Here is a 24,341-nt window from a genome sequence, read left to right as displayed (position 1 = left end):
ATAACCTCTTATGGGGTTTACAAAGAGAAATAAATATAAACAACAGGCAATTATAAGACTGGAATAAAGTAAACTGAATGTTTTATGATACTTTTAATGTTAAGGAAGAGATAGGGAAAACCAAAAAACCCCAACATGGACATGAATTTGAGCAAACTCTGGGAGACAGTGGATAGGGAAGCCTCATGTGCTACAGTCCATGGGGTCACAAAGAGTTGGACATGACTTAGTGACTTGAACAAAACAATAAGAAAATAGCCAACATACTTTTATTATAAAACTACACTATTTAACAGTGTCATACTGATATAAGAAAGATTTCAAATATCCATCAACAGTAGAGTAGATATATCGATGGCAAAATATTCATGGTAAAATACTATACAGCAATGAAAATTATCTACTATACTTATTATAGTTGAATCTTACAAACGTAAGTGAAAAAAAAAAAGAAAAAATATATGCTACATACATGATTTCTTACATATAAAGTTCAAAAAGAGATGAACAGGTGACAGTGTTAGAGGTCAGACAGGAGGAAGCAGTCTTCAGAAGAGACAAAAACATGGCTCCTGGGCTGCTGACAATGTTCTCTTTCTTGACCTTGGGTGTACATGGGTATATAAGTTTTGATAACTCACTAAGTTTATGTTTTATAAACTCTTTTGTACATTTACTATACACTGATAATTTTTAAATGATACTTGTAATAAAATTGAGTAAAAAAAAAAAGTTATGCATTTTTACATGTGACCTTATCTTGATCTTGTAAAGAATTATGAGAACATGGGTTTTAGCTCTCCCTCATGAAAAGCTTAAAATACCTCTGCTTTTCCTTTATTGGCAGTTAATGTCACATCATTTTCATCCACTTGTGAAATACTCTCCAGTTCTTCAGCCTGAAGTGTAACTGATCCTTCACTTAGCTGTGCCTTTAAATCTCCTGTAGAAAATATATAATACTCAATTTACATCCATAAACTATGTCACAGAGACAATCCATGCAATGAAGTGTGAGGTGAAAGTCGCCCAGTCATGTCCGACTCTTTGCAACCCCGTGGACTATACAGTCCATGGAATTCTCCAGACCAGAATACTGGAGTGGGTTGCTTTTCCCTTCTCCAGGGGATCCTCCCAACCAATAGATGGAACCCAGGTCTCCCACATTGCAAGCAGATTCTTTACCAGCTGAGCCACAAGGGAAGCCCAATCCATGGGTAATGACCACTAAATGTAATTGACAAGGAAGAAATCTTTATATACCAAATATCAGTCAGCCTCATAAAAACTGTTTAAATTTTCTTTGTCCTACAGTCACTAGGACAAAGAACCATATCATTGTTCATTTAGCTGGATTCTTCAAAGTCTAAATTTTGAAGAAGATTGTGGATTTTAATCTCTTCCTTGCAAAATACTGACAACTTCATTTAATACTTTCCACTTTGAAACATTTCATGAATATGCAAGTTGAATTTAAAAATGAGTAACTCTTTATAATAACAGAAAGTCAATACTATATACAGCCTCTTTATCCCACCACCCCACCCCACTCCCCAGCCTCTGGAATATAAGCTCTTTAAGGACTAAAGCACATTTTATACCATTTCATAATATAATACACTAGGCATTATATTAGCAAAAAGCAGCTGTATGATAATTGTATATTAATCATGGAAGTCTGGCTTTTAATTCTCAGAGATATTTATCATATTTATACTACGACGGCCCAAATCTGAAAACTCTTCTTTTAAAGTCTACCTAAATAATACATATAGTAAGTTATAATTCATTAACTCAGTAGTTTAACATGCCAAAATTAAGCCAGTCGATCACCTGCACAAATTATATTCCATTCACTTTCGTTTTTAACAGAAGGATTTAGGTGAATTTTGGCTGAGTTGTTTCAGCTTTAAACTGAAAAGGCAATGTGAAGTTGTATAAAAATCAAATCGGTAACTAATACTCAAAAAATTCAAATACTTTCTTCCTCATAAGAACATGATCACACAACCAATAATTTACAGGTTAAATGAAAAGTTTACTAAAAATTTCATTTAATCCATTACCTGAAAAAAGACCATGGTTAAGATCAGCCACTTCTTTTCCCAAATTACTTCTTGATAGGTCTGATTTTCTTATTAGGGCAATAGGTTCTCTTTTCTCTGGTGATCTAATAAAATAACCAAACGATGGCTACAAAATAAATATGTGAATTATTTTATGTTCAACTCCTCTGAGAAATCCTAGACTATTTTATCCTAATACTTGTAACCTAGTTAAATGGATTTCAACAAAGTAATTCTGATTTTCCATTTAAATGTAAGTTGCTAGAAATGAACATTACAAGTCTAGACAGGACATTTCCTTACTGCTAGCTATCTGTAATTATCAGAATGAATACTGCCAAATAATTTGCCCTTACTAAGAAATCCAAATGAAAACAACCCAGAAACGACACTGTTCCCTTGGCAATTATTATTGAGCACCTACTATCTGTTAGGCACTGTTAGTAATCATCAGTGACATATCAGTAAGAAAAAAGATAAAATTTTCTGCCTTCCTGGAACTTATAGTACTTAGAAGGGTATTTTATTTTACACAATAAATAGGTCCCTGAAAACCTGTATTAAGATTAGGCATGTTCCTACTGCCTTGGATGAGCACTCAGAAGGTCTGCGTTCAAGGACCTTGCTCAGGGGCAGGGAATTCCCCATCCAGCTTCTTTCCAGAGCTCTCACAGAACAGACCTGAAATGCAAATTCACTAAAGGCACTCAATTTTCAACTGATCTTCACTTGGGGATACCTTCCTTTGATCCAGCAACTTGAACCAAGCAACATTTCACAACTAACACAAAGTGATAGCTACATCTTTCTAGTACCTGGTGTTTTGTCCAGCTGTTCAGAGAGGAACTGAGTTACTCTTCAATTTCTCTCATAATGTCAAAACCAATCGATCCAGGAAGAAATATCTGCCTAAGTATTTACTCTCATTTTTTAATTCACTGCACAGATAGTTCAAATTTTTCTGTAAATCAGCAGTGTTCTAACTCGCTGTTACACTCTCAATGAAGCTCAGGTTTAGCATACACTCACTATGGCAGCACCAAGTCCCAACACGGAATTCTCCAGAGGCACTCCCACGCCCTAGACTCTTCTGTTTCCTACTGCCATCCTATTCCCCGACCTTCGTGGCACCTCCTATGTGGCTCAGTCTCTGCCCACTGATCCTCCTCTGGGGCTTAGGAGACTCCTGCCTCCAGCTCATCTCACATCTGGGCCTGAAAACTACTCCCTGCCTCCCTGTCCCCGTGAGATGCCCCCAACCCCTGCGAGGGCCCCTCATGACCTGGCCCTTGTCTACTTCCACCAGCCATCCGCCTGCTGCCCCACTCACAGGAGCTGTTTGCCTGCTCTCTGCTCCTCAAATGTGCCGCTCAAGCTCCACTTGGCACCTCCAGACCTTCACTGAGAACACACCGCCTACTCCCCAAACTGTCAGGCACCAGCACAGCGCCCCTCCTCAGACACCACCCTGACCCTAGAGACGCACACAGCTTCCCCTCCTGCCTCATACAACTTACCACTACCACTGGCATTTAAAACTTTTTACACATACATCTTACTAAACCAAAACACTACTATATTTCAAAACATGTTTTTAGACCAGAGGTTTAAAAATTAATGAATCTCTGAATTCTTCCCACAACCAAAGACATAACAGCAACAAACATCAAGTACTTGACACATGTGAAGCTGTGCTGAACACCGTAGTGCACCAGCACAGTAACCCACAAACCCTGTAAGACAGTATTCCATCCCAGAAATCGGAAAATTAAGGCACAGAGGAGTTACATACATTGTTCCATGACACAGAACTAGTTAAAAGACAGAGGTAGGACTGGAGCAAGGGTACGACCACCAAAAATCGAAACCTTTTCCCACCATCCCACCACACCCCTATTGTCTCTGCTTTAAAGACACTATGATTTGGCTACACTGTCACTGCATTCAGTACATAAGGGCTGGTGCATTTACCACTCCCAATATACATGGTACTTACTCTTTTCACATTGTAACCACCACCAAGGCAACCGAGAGCTTCAGACCTTTGAGCAAAGAACTCCCCTAAAGACAGACGTAAGTAACTGGCATCATCTCTGTCCACATCTGACGCACTCAGTGATCTCCTCAGTAGACCACAGTTGACCGAAGTTCCCCATGATGTATCTCCAAGGGCAACAGACATGTTCTGGGCATCTATATTTTCTTCCTAGGAAGAAGTTATCATTTCATTTCTACAGCAAGCCTTCTGTTTTTCTAACACATAAAATACTAATTTAACTAAGGAAATTTAAGCACTTAAATTTTTTAAAAGTTTGGACAAATTCAAGCTTAAGCAGCTAAGAAATGTAATGAAGTCCAGAAGAAATTTTTAATACTTGAGTAACATACAATACACATTGCTTTAATATACTGCTTAATCAAATACTGATTGTCATTGATACAAATCTTTAGAAAGGAATGTATCTTCAAATAAAAACAAATAGCACTACCTCAGTTTAAAACATGATTAAAAACTGGAATTATCTTTGAAACCTATTAAGGCAGTTTTAAGTGAATTAATAACCATTATTTCAGTAGGCCATTTATTTTTCAATTAATAATTAAGTATATGAAGGAAAAGGCAGAAACTATCTAAATATAAGGAATATCAAGATGTAATTCTATAGTATGTATCTATGTATTCTCACTATGTATTCTCAGAAAGAAATGAACATTTTACCTACATTTAAATACAAGAAAAATTCTGAACTGTTGTTAATGTCAATAAAATACAAACCTGCATAAACTGATGCTCTTTATTAAATTCTTCTTCATCTTGTGCAATCAAATCCAATGCATCAGCTTAAAAAAGAAGTTTACATAATTATATTATACTAATGTGCAATTAAATATTAGCATATAAATAAAACTTAGCTAATTAGGAAAATGAAATAGTAAAGAAATAAAACTGAAAGAAGTATGTGAAAGCTTCCATCAATGAACTGATGACACATCTGCCTTAAGCACCTAAGAGTACATGGTTCTGCAACTTTTCGTAATGAACCCCCTACTGCAACTGATTTCATCAGGTACTAACTTGCCCTAACTTACTAACAGGGCTCTACAATGTAAGCTTTTTATAAGATTCACATTAATTTCAGCCTTGCAGATCTGGCACACGAGACTTATAGCAGCTGCCCGTGATATGCATGGAATTTCATCTGGAACCATCAGACTGCAAAGCCCCTCTATAAATTCATCACAGTATGAACTACCTATTCGTCCCAACACCCAGGATTGCCCCAGTTTTTGAAAGGCAAAATCCCACATCCCAGTAAACCCCACAGCCTGGGCAAACAGGGACCAGTGTCTGTTCCTCAACGTTTCAACTGAGCAACTCAATTCACCTTAGGAAACCAATGGGCACACAGCCCTCCATCTCTAGGCCAAGGCCACAAGGCCAGGTGAGTGAGCAGAGGGCCAGGTGTAACACGATGGGGAAGGGGACAGACAGACTGGACAGTAAATGACCCTGCCTAAGGCATTAGAATTAACAAACCTGACCGAGGTTCCTAATGCTCTCATCCTCTGAGATCTCATTTATCTTTCTCGTCACTTTTCTCTCATTTCTACATTATGAACTTTTATTCTAAAATGGATTCGCTTTTGTAACTTCTATCAGAGTAGTTCTTTTGTTCAAGACAATTTATAAAGTGAGAAAGTAAAGCCTAAGGTGTACTAACTGCAACGCACAGGTGCTAAAGTGACTTGCTGTCCTCGATTAGGGAAGGCTTGGCTCAGTCCCAGTGATAAGCAATGATGGACGTGAGCCCCTGTTCCTAAAGAAACAAACGAGGAGCTAAGCACATCCTCCAAAAGGGATTTGATGTGGCCCACCAGGATGACAGACTAACCTCAGAAGACCGTCAGAAACAATGAAAACAGTTAAAAGCAGAGGCTATCAGAACACTTACAGCCAGATCGGAAGTCTTCACTCAGTTCATTACTGAGAGACACATTGAAATCTTGTTCTTTATCAAAAGGTGTGTAATAGGCGAGATCAGTGACCCATCTGCCCTCCTCATCCTGATAGACCACACTCTGTGGTGGGTCCGCTTCTAGAAAAGAGAATTCCAAACACATCCAATGACACACAACAAGCAAAATGATATGATATTCTTATATAATTTCATTTAGCTGACTTATCTTAGTTATCAATGGTATTGAAATCTGCCCAAAATTAGGAAACCCATTTCCCCAAAAGGAAAGCCTCTCTCTGATGGTGAAATCGCCAGCCTTAGTCCCAGTAAACTCCATCACAGAGGATGAGGGAGGAAGGAGAAGATGACAAACACTGACAAAGGCACTGTTCCACCAGATCTGTGAATAAGTACACCATTTTTAAATCCACAGAACATGTATATACTTTAATACGAAAGATTACACAAGTTCCACTTGGAAATACAGTATATTCAAAATGTGTATAAGTATTTTATATATTTCTTATTTTTATTTAAAAAGAAAAAAGAAACAAAGGCCCACTCACGGTCCTTGGTCTTTCCAACCAACTCGTAACATTCACAGGTTTGCCTTTCACTGGTGGGTGACCACGGAGCATCAGTGGAATTAAATGCATTGTCACTAACAGGCTTCAAAGATGCTACATCCACATTTGTTTGAATGGACACTTGAGGCGTTTCAGTGTCTAAAAATCTATCCACAGGCAAAACAGTTTCTGAGTCTGACGTCAAATGCTTATTTTGATGAGGAGACACTTCCTCTAGCTTTAGAGAATCCATCAAATCAAAATCATCTTTACTGGCATTTGTGTCATTAAAGTCAACGGGGTTAAGTTTTGTATTAGGAGTCCTAAGAGACTTCACCAGAACTTCTGCTCTTCCACTTTCCTTTAAAAAGTAAATAATAGACCAGAAATAAGTTTTGTTTTTCATAACTTCTTTCAAAAAAAAAAAAAGTCACGCAGATGACATGAAATATTTATTCTAGAAAGGAACGGACTACACAGTATTCTTCTAGACTGTATGTGAACCAATCGTAAAGAATTTACCAAATCAATGGCAAATATACACCAACAGACTTGGATACCAAAAGTATGGCCAAGGTGCTCACTATAGTTCAGGATTTTTAGAAGTGTAACTCTTGTAACTACCTTCCTACCCTATCTAAAAGGATAGGAAGCCCATCAGTGTGGCTAGACTCAAATAATTAATATGATTAACAGACATTGAAAACATAAATGAATCACATTTAATAGGAGTAAAATAGCAAAAACAACAAATGACCATCAGGAGTCCAAGAACAATTGCATTAGACACAGCAGATTAAGCCATGGCCTCGAAAACACACTCTCCAACAGTCCTTCCCAAATGGCACTCCACACTCTTTCCTAGAATAATAGCTGCTGAAAGGGAATTGTGTGCCCACAACACTCTTCTCAGATATTCAGCCACTGCTAACTATCAAGTGCCAGCGAAGCCTTTAATAGGCTTCTCTGCTATGAGATGTTTAACAATAAAAACAGCTTCACAGATAAGGCTTTTCAAAGTCAGAATACTACACAGAGATAGTTCTATATAAAAGATAAGATACTGACTTTGAAATATGGTCATACATTTAAATTCTAGTGAAATCACTTATTAACTTGGTGATTTTCCAACAAATTTTTATACAAAAAATAAACAATCTCCACTTTATCTCAAAATAAACTCCAAATGACTTAAAGATTTAGATGTAAAAGCAATAGGAGAAAATACAGATAGACAGTTTTATATTCTTCAGTGAATAATAACTTCTTAGTGGAACACTTTTGTGGGTTAAACTCTGTCTCTTTGAAAAGATGTGTCCAAGTCTTATGCCCAGGTGGTACCTGCAAACTGTGGCCTTATTCAGAAATAGGGTCTTTGCAAATGCAACTAAGCTGAAGATCTTGAGACGAGAACATCCTGAATTTGGGGTGGGCCTTAAACCCCACAAGCGGTGTCCTTACAAGAGAAAGGAGGAGGAGACCTCAGAGGGAACAGAAAGACAGGGACAGGCCATGTGAAGATGGAGCAGGCAGTGGAGCGATGTGGCCATGAACTAAGGACACCAGGCCCACAGAGGCTGCAAGAGGCAGGAAGGAGACTGGGGGGCACTTGGCCCTGTCAACATTTTAGAACTGTGAGCAAGTAAATTTCTGTTGTTTGAAGTTACAAAACTTTGGTAATCTGTTCTGGCAGCCCTAGGAAACTATCATAAACACCTGAAAAACTACCAAAAGCCTGAAATACAAGAGGACCAAGAAAGGGAGACCCAGTGAGGTCATAGGAGAAGCTGCCATCTCCAAGGAGAGAAGCCACAGGAGCCCACCCTGCTCACACCTGGATCCGGACTCCCCACCTCCAGAACTGTGAGGAGATATGCATCTGTTGTTCACGTCAAAAAAAAAAAAAAAAGTGCACAATGATCAAAGTATCTCAACATAGGAAGTTTAAAAAAGCAAGTTAAAATATGAATATTCCAATGGGGGGAGGGCGGAGAGACAAAGGAGACAAAGAACTGACATTTAAAACTATTTTTCATATAGAATACTAGCAAAGATGAAAAAGAACCAGAATGCAGGAAACCAGCTGTCTCCTCCACAAAGCACCTGAAAACAATGCTGAAGAAAGAATGCTCTTCAGGCTAACAGGGCAAAGTTACCACCTATGGGACTGTGACTGACAGTGGCATGCAGAGGAGGACAGGACGGCACAGGGAGGAAACCTGGAGCAAAGCCACTGGTTGGCAACCCATTCCAGGTCAGGGCTTCTAATGGAGCAGAGCAACCCCTCATTGCAACTGAAAGTCACTAGTTAAAAAAAAACAACAACAAAGGCAGGGGGTCATTACAGCTCCTCTGACAGCTTGTACACCTAAACACAAAAACAGAGGTCTCTGTACTTGGACACTGTAACCCAGGAAAACTTGAGAGTAAGGAAATGTGAGACAGGAAAAAAAATAAAAGCAATCCAAAGGTCTCTCAGGAGACAGGGTTTCAGGAGGATGCAAAGAAAGAACACGAAATCCCACAGACCACCTCCTGATAACAAAGGAGGAGGAGGAATCGAACACCACATTCATCAAGATGGTCAAAGAGCACCACCAACAGGAAACAAATGGAACGACAGGCCTTTCCTGAGGATGTAATCCAAGTACACAGCACTGCCCTCTATGTTTCAATTGTTCACACAGCGGGTATGTTTAATCAGGAGGGGAAAGCAGTCACATATATCTAGCATATGGATCATTTTACAAAACAACAGAACTAAACTTTACAAAAAGTTTAATGACATGAAAGACATCCATGTCACGGCAACCAAATACAAGTGTGACCCCCGATCAAAGCCTGGATCTAAAACCAAAGAAATAAAAGGACATCTGTAGACAGTGGATAAATGTGAACATAGACTATGTATTCATTTAAATCACATCAAAGTTACATTAGGCAAATAAAAATTGGGATTATGTAGGAAAATGTCCTCATTCACAGGAAGTAAACACTGAAGTGTTAGGGTAAAATATCTGCACCTTTCAAATGACTCAGTAAAAAAACTACTTTTTGGAAGGACAAAGAAAACACAAAGATGGCAAAAATGTTCACAACTGGTTGACCTGGACAGGAGTATACAGACATTCAGTGCATCACTCTTTTAATTTTTCTGCAGGTGAGGGAAAGGTAAGAAGCAGCAGGAAAGAACAGGAAGGGCATTTCTCATCAGTTTGTATCTGGGAAAATAAAGCCCAAGGAAATCCAACAGAATTTTTATGTTAATTTTCTAATGAGTCCAGTAATAATTTTCTAATGTCAAATTTCTGAAAAACCATAAAGACTGGAAAATACCTGACTAGGATCACTTGTAGGTAACTTAAAATAATTTTCTGGAGGTTCCTGTCCTTCTAGGTCTTCATACATCATTCCTGGAATCGCCAGTTGCTCAAAATAAGCCTCCAAATGATCATCATAAAACTCTTCATCATCAATATCATCATCTATCAGTAAAATGGAGGAAAAGTAATCAATAAGGTTGATAAATCATTTACATCAACAGTCCATGTGATTCTGTCTAAACATCTGACATGAAAAAAACCATAGTTTTCATCTATAAATCACTAAAAGCACTCTAATATTTAACCAAACTAAATACTTAACCTTCATTGAGAAGACAACACAGAAGCAGCCACCACCAAACATCGGAAGTTAGGATACGGCAAGTGTGGCCATGGGAAAAGCGCCGTTTATTCAGAAAGCAGTGTGGCAAATGAGCAACTATCAACAAAGGACAGATGAGCCTGCCACAGGAGAAATAAAACTAAATCCCAGTGAATTAATGGTTAATGCTAATATGAAACCTCAAACAGTATCTGATCTTAAAAATGAACAACAAAAAAAAGATGTAACAAAGCTGAGTACTGATATGATAAACAATTAACTTCCATTAAACCCAGAAAGTTACAAACAGACAAATAAAACAACAGTGGCACTGCTTCTCAATGTTCTACACACAGCCTGGCAAGGGCAGGATAAAACTACAACTGTCAACCACCTGTAACAGTATTGTGAGCCTTTTCAAGAGGGTAATTTTCCTACTGCCTCTGAGAATCTAGCATACTAAAATAAGAACCTGTATAAATTCAGGTCAACAATTCCTCATCTACAATTTCATAATCTAAAAGTATTTTTAAAATTTTAGCAGCAAAACCCATTTTGATTTTACAGTCTCAATTTATCCCACTTAGCCCACCAGCATGGCCTCCAAAGCCATGGATAATTTGGTCTCTGCCTACTTTCTGGGTTTATTCCCAAGTTCATCTTCACATAGGTGCTATAAACCTGCCACACAAAAGCACTGGCTACTCTCCAAATGTCTCTATGCCCCCACCTTAGGGTCTCTGCTAAAGCCGTTCCTTCCTATTAAATGTACATTTATTCCAGTGTCTATGTTAAGGCCTATCAGAGGCCTCCTTTCTCAAAGAGGAAAAATGACCTTTCCTTTCACTGAAGCCTCACAGACACATTCCTCAGTCAGAATTAACTTGTCACCCTCCTATGACCCCCACACAGTTTGTATCATTGAGACACACTTCACACAGAGGGGAGCCATGCATCTCTTTGCCCACTTGGCAGGACCTTCAGAGTGCAGGGGCAAAATATTTCATTGAACCCCAATGTCTTAGCATAGTGCTTCATCTGTTTATACGGTAATGATTCTCAACAGAGAGATGAGAGAGTAAGCCTATCAGGAGTGCTATAAAGAAAAAAAAAGTTAACTCCCATCGCTTAATGGAAGTGGCCATTTGAGTGCTGGTGGATAAGCGGTAAAGAAGGCAGAGAAACAGCTGCACAATCACTACGGCAACGAGGCGGCAGAAACAAACGGAGCGACAAGCTCAGGACGAGGAAAAGATGAGCCAAGTTTCGTGACGCTACCAGAAGAATCTTCCAAGCTGGCAAGTGATATCAGTTTCTCGTTTTCTAGGAAACTAGTAAGGCTTAAGTCACTGTTTGGATTCCTCTTTTCAAAACGTTTTCCCACGTCAGGAATACCAATCTGTAAGAAATAAAACAAAGTGAGAAATAAAATTCAATTATTTTACAAAAATAATGTTAAAAAAATTCTTACAAAAGTAAAATAAAAATTGCATTTCCTTTTTGTAAGATTTTGAAGTATTTTGTTTACATTTATAAGCATCTGTCCTTCAAGGAGTCGGTCTCTTTTCAATTCAGGGGGGCACGTGATATGGTTCAGTCACATCTCTATATCTGTATACATACACACACTGATGCCCAGAGGCATGCACACAAAGAAGCAGATGTAAGGTCCAGAGGCTCACGGAATGAAGTTTTACCCCAACCCACCACCTGGTACAGTGATTTACAGAGGGGAGGACGGACCCAAGTGAGCTCATTAAAACTGAGATTTTTTGTTAGTTTTTTAACTCTACACTGAAAGAAAGATGACGCTCTTCTTTTTGGTCATGAAATGTTAAAAGTGTACACTCAGGTTGCCTACAAACAAATTCATCCTCCCTACCATTCAACAGATGATAGAGTGCCAGCTCTGTGCTGGGGACTCAGAATGCAATAAACCAAACAAAGCAGAACCCTCACCCCATAGAGCCAGTACTCCAGAGGATCCGGCATGGAACCAGGCAGAGCAGCGGTGCAGACAGCCCTGGAGACTCAGGGAGTCCCAGGCCAGCCCTATTCCCCACTTCCTGGTTATTTATAGCAGTTCACAAGTAGAAGACTTCTACCTAATATTAACGGTACTCAGCATTCATACTTGTGAAACAGGAACTTTTACTCTCCTAACAATAGAAACTGGTAGCATATAAAAGATTACCTTATTCTCTTTATTCATCCAGGATTGTGAACAAAAATCAATAGGTGAGTCTGTTAAGAAAACAAAAACAAAAACTGACATACCAAGGTATTTTATCAATACCTAACAACTCTCAAAAATATTAATAGCAAATTAACAAACTAAACAATTTTTCCCTTTAAATAGAATAGAGCACTTTTAAATGATAGTATAGAAGCCCATTACTGGCAGTTAAATTTTAAAACGTTATATTAAAAATGGTAGAAAAGGGAAACACATGTACACCTGTGGCAGATTCATTTTGATATATGGCAAAACCAATACAATATTGTAAAGTTAAATAAAATTAAATTAAAAAAAATGTTAGAAAAGCTTAAAAAATTATACACATACCAAAAACACCTGAATAGGAATCTGATTAAGTCTTTAAAGCTAACTTCTGCTTTACAGAGGACGTGGGAAAGACAGAATCAAGGAGAATGACACCGTGAGTGAGCAAACAGTAGGACAGCTCCAAGAGGACAGGCCTAAAGACACCACAGCAAATGAAGCAAAACACAATGGACCCTTCCACGGACCCCAATTCAAGCAACTCAACCGAGATAATCAGTAAAATATGGACCAGGGTACCATATGCATCAATAATAGCACGGTGGTTATCCAGGAAAATGTTCATATTTTAGAGACGCAAACTAGTATACATAGGAATAAAATGATGTCTGGACTTCTTAAGTATCAGAGGAAAAGGTAATAAAAAACAGAAAAGATGAAGCAAGTGTGACAAAACTTTATACTATCAAACTGTGAGAGAGGTACATGGGGAGGTTTTTTTTTTTTTTTTTTTTTTAAAGATATAAAACTTTAACCCTTTTAAAGTATATAATTCAATGATTTTTAACACATTTACAAAGTTGCACAACCGTTATCACTAACTGCACAATGTTTTCATCACATCAGAAAGAAATGCTGTGCCCACTAACAGTCACTCCTCCTTCTCCCTGTCCCCCAGACTCTAGCAACCACTAATTTCTCTGTCTAGTGGATCTGCCTATCTGTACCAACAGATAAACTGACTTGTAGTATATGGCCTTCTGAGTCTGTTCTCTTTCACTCAGATGCTTTCAAGGGTCTTCCTATTATAGCACATACCAGTACTTCACTCAGTTTTAAAGCTGAATACTACTTTACTGAACAGACACACTACATCTTATTTATCCATACATTAGCTGATGGTTATCTGCATTGTCTCCACTTTTTAGCTACAGTGACTAGTCAAGTTATGGACACTCAGGTATATGAGTTTTTTGTAGATACACACTGTCACTTCTTTTGGGTGTATGTCTAGGACTAGACTCGCTGGGTTGTGTGGTGATGCTATGTTTCATGTTTTGAGGAACTGTCAAAACTATCTTCCACAGCCACACCACTTTACTTCCTAATGAGCAATGTGGTTTCCACAAGAAAGGAGACTTCAGCTTAATCAAAAAGGACAATGAAGAAGACACTGATTAAGAGATCTTCTCTTACAAAAGTATTACATTAATAAGTAAATGCCAAATCAAAGCATTTTTATAGTATCATAATTTAAGATAAATATTGGTCCAAAGCCAGAAAAACAAGAAAGGAAATTAAAACTGTGTGATATCACTTATATGTGGAATCTAAAAAAATACAACAAACCAATGAATATAACAAAATAGAAGCAGATTCACAGAAACAGAAAATAATCTAGTGGTTACCAGTAAGGAGAGAGAAGGGGGAGGGGAACTATAGGAGCAGGGGATTAAAAGGAACAAATTAGTAGGTCTAAAATAAACTACAAAAACATACTGTACATCATGGGGAATATAGCCAACATTTTATAATAATTATAAATGAAGTATAAGCTTTAAAAATAATGGATCACTATATTATACACCTCTAACTTATGTAACTGTACATCAACTACATTTCAATTTAAAAAGATATTTTTAAAAAGGAAATTAAAACACACACATTAAGAAATAATTTCTCCCAGTGGCATACCTTGCTCTTGCCCCAGGGGTGAGGCTCTGTTGGAAGGACCCTGATTCAGGAAGGGCTCTGCAGCTCTGGCCTGCTCCTCTTCTGCTCTTGCTCCATCACTCGGAAAAGCGGACTCTCTGAGGACAGCATCTGACAAACACTGATTTTCTGTCTGGTTCTTTTTCTTAGCGAGAGAACTTTTAAATTAGGGAACAAAATAATAATGAAATATTAGTTACCTTGCATATATCTATAATACCCATTAATCAGTTATTTCGCAAAAAGTAGACACAGTGGAAAAAAAACATTTCTGGACCCAGCCATGTCTGAGGGACTACACCATCATTTTGGCCCAATAATGCACATCTACCAAAACCAAATACACTGTTACTCTGCCTCTCAAGTGATAAAGTGAGGGGTTGTTTTTTTTTTTTCCTTCTTTCCCAGATCTGTGAATCTATCACATCTAGAGGAAAGCTCAGCTTTTTAAAAAACAAGACAGACTTAAAGGATATTGGGGTATTTGCCAAATAGCTACTTCTCTGAATTACAAATGCTTTTAAGTCATACTTCTGTCCCTGCCACTGTTCTTATCCCTGTCTTCCTTCTGCCTCTGTTGTTTCCTATACGGATGAAAAGGTTCTTCCTTAAAGGCAATTTTCACCCAACCTACTAAAAAAGTTCCTGGTTCTCTCACCATTCCCCATGGCCATTTCACCAGCAAAAGGAGGGGAGGAATGGAACTTCAGGAAAAAGTTGCTACTATAACAAATTCATCATGTGACAAATGGGTACCCAGGGCCAGGCCATGATGAATGAAAATAAAATAGTTTTTTCATCAACTCCAAGTTCTAACCCTCTATCCTAGTTTCTCCACCTTTTTATTACAGCTGCAGTAGATAGCTGAATCAAAAAACAAACAACCTGATTAAAAAATGGGCAGAAGAACTGAATAGACATTGTCCCAAAGACATACAGATGGCCAACAGGTACATGAAAGATGCTCAACACTGATGATCATCACCAGGGAAATGCAACTCAAAACCACAAAGTGGTAAGGCCCTTAAACGTGTCAGAACAGCTAGCTTCAAAAAAGACAACAAACAGCAAGTGAAGAGAATGTGGAGAAAAGAGAACCCTCCTACACTGCTGTGGGACTGTAAACTGGTACAGCCACTGTGGAGAACAGCATGAAGGCTCCTCAAAGAGATGACCAGTCCAAGTTCAATGCATGAAGCCGGGCACCCGAGGCCAGTGCTCCTGGACAACCCAGGGAGGGGAGGTAGGTGGGAGGGTGTTTAGGATGGGTGGGGAACACATGTATACCTGTGGCTGATTCATGTTGATGTATGGCAAAAACCATCACGGTATTGTGAAGTAATTATCCTTCAATTTAAATTAATCGATTTTAAAAAATTACTATATGATCCAGAAATTTCACTCTTGGGTATTTATGCACAGAAAATAAAAACACTAACTGGAAAAATACATGCACCCCTATGTTCACTACAGCACTATTTACAATATCCAAGATATGAAAGCAACCTAAGTGCCCATCGACAGATAAATGGACAAAGAAAATGTAGTTGTGTGTAGTACTCGGCCATAAAAATGAAATCTTTTGATAAAGCAAATCTAGAATGAATATACAGAGTTAACAATTTTTATAAAGTATTTATGCATGTGTGCTAAGTCATTTCAGTTGTGCCCAACTCTCTGCGACTCTATGGACTTTAACCCACCAGGCTCCTTCCTCTGTCCATGGGGATTCTCCAGGCAAGAATACTGGAGTGGGTTGCCACGCCTTTCCTCCAAGGGATCTTCTCGACCCAGGTATCGAACCCATGTCTCCTGCAGCTCCTGCACTGCAGGTGGATTCTTTGCCGCTGAGTCACCGGGAAAGCCCCTTGTACATGTATATGTGCATAGAAAATCGTCCAGATTAAATAAAAAGATAATCAACATCTATTTTCTAATTAGTAGGTTGACAGGTATTTGCTGTCTTTCTTACAACTGCCTGTATTTTATGATTTTTTCCCAATGAGCATGTATTACTCTTAGAAAAAAATTTTGAAAGACTAAATATGTTATTAATATCATATAAAGAAAACGGCTAAAGATTCTTAGAATTGATTAGAGACACAATGACCATCTTCCATCAGACTGAGTGAGACTCGCTCTTAACACAGTGAAAGCAAGATGAAGTAAGAACTCACTCATCATCCGAGAAGACAAGCCGTAACCTCTCTCTCGGCTCATCTTCACTCTGGCTACTGGGCGATGTCTCCGATGGAACTGAAAACTTCCCTTCCACTAAGTAAGAGGTCTGGACATCAGAATACCTGCACACAAAAATTTTGTTGCAATTGTTAATAATTAAATTACACATATTTAAAATTCACACGACATAGGACTGTGTGACTATAAAATCAATCGCCAGGGGTAAAAACAGGTCCCACAGGGTTGAAAACCATCACCATACCTGAAAAGCACTGAAAACCTGTGTAGCAGCAGCAGAACATATATTTTCAACAAGAAACTCATGGAAATCGTAAAGCTAAAAGTTTTTAGAGAGTTAATCCAACCCCTCCATTCCAAAGGTAAAGATAATGCTCCATACAGAATGTTTAGGTTGGGCAGAAGATGGGAAAGAGGCTAGAGGTTTTTTTTTTTAATTAAAGATTTCTCTGTAGCATGCAAAGCCTTTTTAAAAAAAAAAAATATTTATTTTAGTTGTACTGGGTCTTTGCTGCTACAGGGGCTTTGCTCTAGTTGCAGCAAGCAGGAACTACTCTCTCGTTGTGGTGCACCAGCTTCTCACTGAGGTGGCTTCTCTTGTGGAGCACAGGCTCTAAGGGCATGCAGGCTTCAGCAACTGAAGTGTGTGGACTCAGTAGTTGCAGATCTCAGGCTCTGAGCACAGGCTCAATAGTTGTGGTACACAGGCTTAGCTACTCCGTGGCATGCCAGATCTTCCTAGATCAGGGATTGAACCTGTGTCTCCTGCATTGGCAGGCAGATTCTTTATCACTGAGCCACCAGGAATACCCAGAAGTTAGATTTTTAAGCCCAGACAAAGTCACACATTACACAAAATGGGTGAACTATACACATCACATTTGGGGATGTAACTCAAATCACCAGCTACCAAGGGGCTGAACTAATACAAAGCCAAAACACCATGAACAGAAAAACCACCGGTAGGTCAAACAGTCACCAGTCCTCAATTCCAAACCTACCCATCCACCACTGATAAGGTGAAGGAACAGGAAAGAGGGTTTTATCTTCTATGTTGACTTTACATAAATGGTCATCTCCCTCAGATAAAGCAAAAGCTCAAGCTTGGCTGAGAAATTTCACAGAACTATCAATATATCAAAGACTTTAAGGACCTGTAAAAAAAAATCATCTGTTAAAACAATTCGTACCTGTTTTCAGAGCTGGATCTATTTCTAGCAAGTGTGGAAACAGCAACAGGCAAGCCAAGATTTGAAGAAAGAGTGACATTTTCCAGAATCCCACTATTACCAAGTAATGAACTGGTTAAAAAGCTTGGAAATGACTCCTCGGCTATACCTCGAAAATCTTCCATCTCACTGCAACAATAAAAGTATTCTTATATATCAAATATTACTATAAAAGTTTTCAAATGATTAAGAAGTCTCATAAATCTTAGAAAACTGATAAAATTCTTTTTTTGGAACAGCACTAAGGGGATACTATAGCTGAGAATATAAACCTCAAACTATGTTCTTACAATTAACAAAACAATGAGATACAACAGCTTAATTACTCTTGAATTTTGAATTTACTAATAAAGAATCAAAGAAGACATGACATCAATGGCACATACAGATGATTTCAGGACATTACTTAAAAGTATACCAGTTGAATACATATCCTAACACGGAACAGAAAAAACAGAACTAGCAAAATCTAGCCCCTGAATTCAGAGATTAAGGATGAGTAAACGGTTTAAAAAGTGAGTCTCTCCAAAGAAAAATGTTCAAGTTTATAAAGTATATCTGGCACATGGACAAGACAGAAACGGTAAAAGTGGCACACAAAGGCTAGGTCTGGGGAACCCTGGCACACCCTGTACTGATGGAGAACCTCCACTGCACGCTGGCCACGGGCTCCATGGATCTTGACCGCAGTACTCAGGAAATGTCACTTAATTTCAAAAATATTTCAGAGTGCTTCTCATGTAAGGGTTGTGAAGAAAATAATTAAATCAGGAAAAACAAAATGAGAGGATACTGGCCTTATACTTTGAGGAATGAGAAGGACTTTCATAGGCAAAGTATGAAATAAGGGAGCTTTTAAAAAAGACAAACATAAGCAGTGGTGGGAGAGATTTAAGATTTATTGCATACCCACTACCTTAACTCACTTATCCTCAATTTACTAAAAAAACAAACTCAGAGACTAAACTAGCTAAATTTATCTAAGGTTGTGCAATTAGTAAGATTCATGCCCAGGACTAATTCCAAACTGTTCTAAACACTAAGTGTATGGTGACCATAAGAGATGCTCCACTGTATTCAGGCAACAGGTAAGCAAAACCATGGAGCAGGTTCCATAAGTCTTAAATGGTGTATTAGGAAGTCTGGCCTAATCCCATCAGCTGAAAGGAGAGGAAGAAAGAGGGCTTAGAGCCTGGAAGGATATTCTAAGCACTGCCACTACTGGTAAGATGGATAAAATGCAGGACTGTGCTAGGTTCAGTGACAAATCACTCATCTGTGAGTTTAGGTATTACAGACTAATCCAATTACTCAACAAAGTAGGAAAAGTCTTAAGATCAGTAGAAACCTACTAAACTTACCTGAGCATAGATGAAGTTATCCACACTCCTGGCAGAAGCCCACCCCTCCCACTCCAACACCAGTCCCTCCTCCTCAACACTGTCCCATCTCTTGGTGCAGTGCCCCCACACAAAGAAGCCTTCCTCAACCTCAGCCCAGCTATCCCCTGGAGCTACCACCACCTCTGTCCATGCTCCCTCTGCCTCTCACACCTCCAGCAGGAGTCACTATTGTCCACCCGGCTCCAGTCGTCACTGGAGCCCACTCCCAGTTGGCTTTCATCCCAGGGCCTCACCAAACACTTGTCATCACCAATAACCTCTCTGTTGCCTACCCCATGATCCCACGGTCAAGTTTCAGTCCTAGTCTTGGAACTGACAGAATGAAATTCACGCTCCTTCCTCACAGAAATACTTTTTTCACCTGGCTTCCAAAGCACCTCTGTCTGACCCCCACATTCACCAGGGGCTGCTTCACCTCCTTGCTGGGGCCCTCTTCCTCTCCTGGACCTGCACACAGCAAGGCTCCAGGGCTGGCTCCAGGTTCCCCTATCTATCCAGCCTCACTAGATGACTGCCCTCACTTTGGAAGTTTTATATACCAGCCTGGGCCCCTCCCTTGAGCCTCAGATATTCAACTACCTACCTGACATTTTCACATGGATATCCAACAGGCACCTGAAACTTCAACCTTGACTCCACTTCATGGCAACCCCCTCAAGAAAAACCGCTCTTCAATCCTCCCCACAGAGAAAATGACAACTCCGTTCTCCCACTGCTCAGACCAAACCTTCAGGGCCCATGTCCCCACCAGCCAGTACAGTCAGGCACGGCATGCCTGTTTCCTGGCACTGCTTACTCTTCTGTTTACAGTTCACCCGTTTAACTACCCTCTCCCACACCAGAATGTGAGCGCCATGAGGGCAGAGACTGGGCCTGTGTCACAGTGAATTCCTATCTAAAGCAGTCCCCTACAAAGTAGACCCTCAATAAATCTGCTGAAGAAAGGAAGGTTTTCAAACTGAGTTAATACAAGCAAATTCATCACCACCTATCGCGTAAGCACCCACCACATCTCAGATCATGCCCCAGTGTTTTCCTCTCTTTGACAGGTCTAATTCCTCTTCTTGATTCCTATAAAGACGTTCAAACTCTCCCACATTAGGATGCAGGAAGTGGAAAACCTGTCCCATCCTTCCTCTGCACGTTACCCATCCCCACCCCACCCCACACACAGCCAAACATCTCATCTGACAGCCTCTCCTTCCATGTTAGGGACACCCAGGACCCTGACCTCAGCTACATAATGCAGTGCACACCTTATACAGACGAATCTCAAACTCAAATGCCTTCAATGACACACACTGTCAGACGACAGGCCTCTAAGAACAGAGATCAACTAGAAACCAGACTCCACTTGAACCAATTTAAATGCAGTGAAAACACCACAGGCAATCAAAACACACTTGTGAATCTTATTTTTGAGGAAAACACAGGGCTTGTCTAAAACAAACCCAGAATCACTCTCCATCTTTCTGACTCTGCTACAACCACTCTACCCAACAGAAAGGCCTCCTGACCAGTCTCAACGCTTCAGTTCTCACCACCCTACAATTAATCTTCTGCACGGCAATCAAAGGGACCATCAAACATAAGCCAGGTACCATACCCTTCCTGAAAACTTCAATGAACCACCTCATCTTCCACATGTCCCAGCCTCCTGCACCTGTTACTGTAACACCCAAGCACATCCCTGCCCTGGAGCCTAGAATATTCCTTGAGATGTCTGCACAGCTAGCTCCTTCCCAACATTCACCTCAATTCAAATGTCACTTTATAAAAGAGGCGATCCCTTATCATTAAGTGAAACCTAGCCCCATAGTCCATCACAGTCATTTTATTTTCTGCTAGACTGATGACTGCCTTTTTGTATTTGTATGTCTTCTTCCACTAAAAAGATTTCTTTCTACTAAGAGCAGAAGCCTTACCTATCCATCCATCACACTTTAAAATCCTGACCAAGTCATCCAGGTAGGCTCCTCAAATCTAGTCTTGTAGCTACTAAGTTACGCATTTACAAACATATTTAACACTTCAAAATATACATTAACTCTTTAAGAGTGATCTCAGCTTAGAAGGAAACAAATCCAAGAAAATTGAGATATTAAGCAAAGGTCATTCATACAACAATCACTATTAAACAGAAACCGTGAAAGACAACTTTGTTTGGCTGCATGAAGCAAAACAACAGTAAATAAGGTGGTTGCCCTCAGGAAGCTAACAATCCACTCGGATACAGTGTTAAGTGTAGAAGAGCTTTGCTGCAGGTGCAAGAGTAACACCATCCAAGGGAAGATTCCTCCAGATGTAATCTAATGCCCAGTCTCTCTTTTCCAGAACAGGATTACACTTATTCTAACCCATCCTAAAGCTTTCCTAGAAGAGAAGATCTCCTAATTTCCATCTGTACTGCATTACCAAGCCTCCGTCTCACCTTAAACCAAATCAGTAGGATGTTGTCTTTCCTTTCACTACATTTGAACTAACCAGCCACCTTGGAGATTTCTCTGGATATTTCCCTAAAGCAATAACTTCAAAACTTCTTGCTCGAGTTTACTAATACTTAATTGCTTTCAAGCCTAGATACATACAATATCATGGCCTGCAGCTGTGGACCAGAAATCTACGGGCAAAAAAATATCAGCTGTGGGGAAAAAGCAACGTCAAACTTCCCCAAAGTTCTAAGATACTCTTTATCATTAGATAGGTACTTTAGCATAGCAGTTTTCAAAGCTTACCTTAAAGTTTGCCCTAAAAACTGAAGTCCGGAGAAAAAGTTGATCTTGGAACAGGAAAAGCTCCAGTCAAGTGACCTCAAAATGCTAACAGCGAGTGAAAACACAGTCATAAAAAGAGCTGTCCTCCAGGCGACTGCCTCGAAAGGGACCTCATGCTTCGGGGAACAAAGTCTGCCGTCGGGAGAAAACAAAAGTAGAGCTACCTCAAACACTGTCTCTCTTCCCGTTTTTTCCGTGAAACGACTCGCACGAAGCCGGGAGCCACTGGGACACGGCCTCACCCGCTGGACCGCAGCGCGTCACCCGCGCCTGGCCCGGCCAGTGAGCGGGGGCCGTCGTGTGGGGAGAAGGGGGCGGGACCAGGCCCCGAACAAGATAACCTCGTTCCGGAGGCCCCACTCTTACGGCAGCCCGAATCGCCCTCCCCGACCAACTACCCCTCACCAAGCGCGCGACGCCAGACGCTGCAGCCCAGCCGGCTGAAGGTCCGCTGAGGAACCGGTCAGGCGTCCGTGGTGGGGTTGGGGCGGGGGGCGGGGGGGGGGGTCCCGACAGCGCGCGTGCGCGCGTCCCCTCACGGTTTCCCGGCCGTACCGCGCGCCCCTCCGATTTACGTCGGTTCGCGGCACGGGCCGAGGGGCGGGGACTCCGAGCCGGCTTTGGATTGGGTGGCGCGAAGGGGCGAGCCCGCTGATTCGCTGAGGGTGAGCGTCCGGATTTGAAGCGGGAAGCCGCGGCCGGCGCAAGGGCGCGGCGCCTGCTTTACCTGTAGCCAGAGGCGGCACTGTGCGCAAAGACCTACTTCGGGTGGACAGGACAACTGACACACCCCCGAGTTCGGGTCGGAAGTGTTGGCATTGTCCCTACGGGAGCAGACACTGACGTGTGTGGCCACTTGCCTCACGTTTACACCTAGAGCGCTCCCGTTAGAAGTCTTATCATGGGCGCGCGCTACACTGAGTCTCCTGTGTGGGGCAGTAAGGTTGGTCCCAGGTGGAGAGGGACAAGATGAGACGGTCGGTCCTTAATTGCCTTCCTCCGTCTCCGTCCTCCTTAGGTCACGAATCCCATCACCAAAGCCTGCTCAGCATAAGGCCCTATTTTACAGAAACCACTCCTTTCACTTTCCTTTATCCCAGGATTTATTGCATACAGTTCCTCTAACAAATTTAACTCCTTAACTTTATCCATTCAACGGTTGTTGAATGCTGACAGGCACAGCACACTTCGGACTTTAACAGGCTCTACTCCTAATTTTAGCCTGGTGGGAAAAAGACATCCTCTTACAACTTGACCTTCTACCTCCTCTAAAGTACTGCTCAGTGACCCTCCATGGATGCCCTTTTCACTTTTTTGTCTCTACCTTTGGAAACGCTGTATCTCTCTGTGCAGAGAATAAAACACCCACCCTTCCTTCTGTTTATCACACAAAGACCACTCTCTCTCCTATACTTAATTGCCTCCTTGCACACCTTATTTGTCACTCATCCCATGTTTTCTGGCTTGGCCCTGAACACTACTTGCACACTTGTTTTAATTAATCAGGACTGGCCTGTCAAATTCAGCGACGTCTCCACAGTTCTCTTGCCATCTCCTTGAAACCTATCCTCGGCATTCAACTACCCCTAATTCTACCTGTGTCCACAATGAACAAAGTTTAAATGGAGAAAAATCTCAAGAGTTTCTCAATCTTGGAAAAATAAACCAAAGACTTAGCTCTAAGAGCTGAAAAGATGCTACCTGAGAGTAAAAAGCAACCCTTTGTCTACACCACACACTAGCAGTGAACTGCTGGACTGTGTCCATGTGACAGACTGTCACCCACCCTGAATCCCTCAGACCCAACTCACTGTCCTTCCATCATAAAGATTAAGTGACCAGAGCTCTCCCCCATGCCACCGAGCAACCTGACCATAACAAAGAACTATACTCAAAGTATGTACAGGAAAAGAGCCCAGACTCTGATGCCAAACGGCCTAAATCTCAGTGCTCTCACTTCCTAGCTGTGCAGCCTGCATGTGGCCTCATCTGTAAAATGGGGATCATCAGTGCACTTGCCTCAGAGGACTGCTGTGAGGATCAAGTCACTTAACGTGCACCCAGAAGAGCACTGGCACATGGAAAGCACTCAGGCAACATTAGCTGTTATCTGACCAGCTGAAAGGGAAGAGTAGACCCCCCATTGAATTTCAAAGCTGTAATTCCAGGTAGAGCTTGAAGCAGCCCCACGGCAGGGATTCAGTTAAGGTGGATGTCTCACACCCCCTTTACCAACTGCACCTCAACACCAAGATCCAGCACCTTCTAGAGTGTGAACACAAGG

The 24,341-nt window shown here is 40.7% G+C and overlaps 1 protein-coding gene across 4 annotated transcripts in view; it reads right to left on the bottom strand.

Annotated features, from left to right (window-relative positions):
* The window catches only part of CEP192 (centrosomal protein 192), a 73,926-nt gene extending 51,376 nt beyond the window's left edge, over nucleotides 1-22,550 (bottom strand). For 2 of the 4 annotated variants that reach the window (XM_070361837.1, XM_005892370.3), the window contains exons 1-14: nucleotides 22,463-22,550; nucleotides 22,019-22,189; nucleotides 17,842-18,009; nucleotides 16,630-16,755; nucleotides 14,435-14,610; nucleotides 12,431-12,480; nucleotides 11,515-11,635; nucleotides 9,928-10,076; nucleotides 6,592-6,952; nucleotides 6,020-6,163; nucleotides 4,843-4,907; nucleotides 4,063-4,272; nucleotides 2,067-2,193; nucleotides 825-943 (exon numbers count right to left, since the gene is read on the bottom strand). In XM_070361837.1, the coding sequence (XP_070217938.1) occupies nucleotides 825-943; nucleotides 2,067-2,193; nucleotides 4,063-4,272; nucleotides 4,843-4,907; nucleotides 6,020-6,163; nucleotides 6,592-6,952; nucleotides 9,928-10,076; nucleotides 11,515-11,635; nucleotides 12,431-12,480; nucleotides 14,435-14,610; nucleotides 16,630-16,755; nucleotides 17,842-18,009; nucleotides 22,019-22,128 (1,926 nt within the window). In that variant the 5' untranslated portion in view covers nucleotides 22,129-22,189; nucleotides 22,463-22,550. Of the gene's footprint in view, nucleotides 1-824; nucleotides 944-2,066; nucleotides 2,194-4,062; nucleotides 4,273-4,842; nucleotides 4,908-6,019; nucleotides 6,164-6,591; nucleotides 6,953-9,927; nucleotides 10,077-11,514; nucleotides 11,636-12,430; nucleotides 12,481-14,434; nucleotides 14,611-16,629; nucleotides 16,756-17,841; nucleotides 18,010-22,018; nucleotides 22,439-22,462 lie in introns of those variants that run through there. The other 2 variants (XM_070361839.1, XM_070361838.1) reach the window with 2 other exon arrangements.
* Nucleotides 22,551-24,341: the final 1,791 nt, after the last annotated feature.

This window comes from Bos mutus, chromosome 24, assembly GCF_027580195.1.
Source record: "Bos mutus isolate GX-2022 chromosome 24, NWIPB_WYAK_1.1, whole genome shotgun sequence".
Classification (NCBI taxonomy): domain Eukaryota; kingdom Metazoa; phylum Chordata; class Mammalia; order Artiodactyla; family Bovidae; genus Bos; species Bos mutus.
The sequence above is the reverse complement of the archived record's forward strand: the minus strand, read 5'-3'. Positions and strand labels throughout refer to the sequence as shown.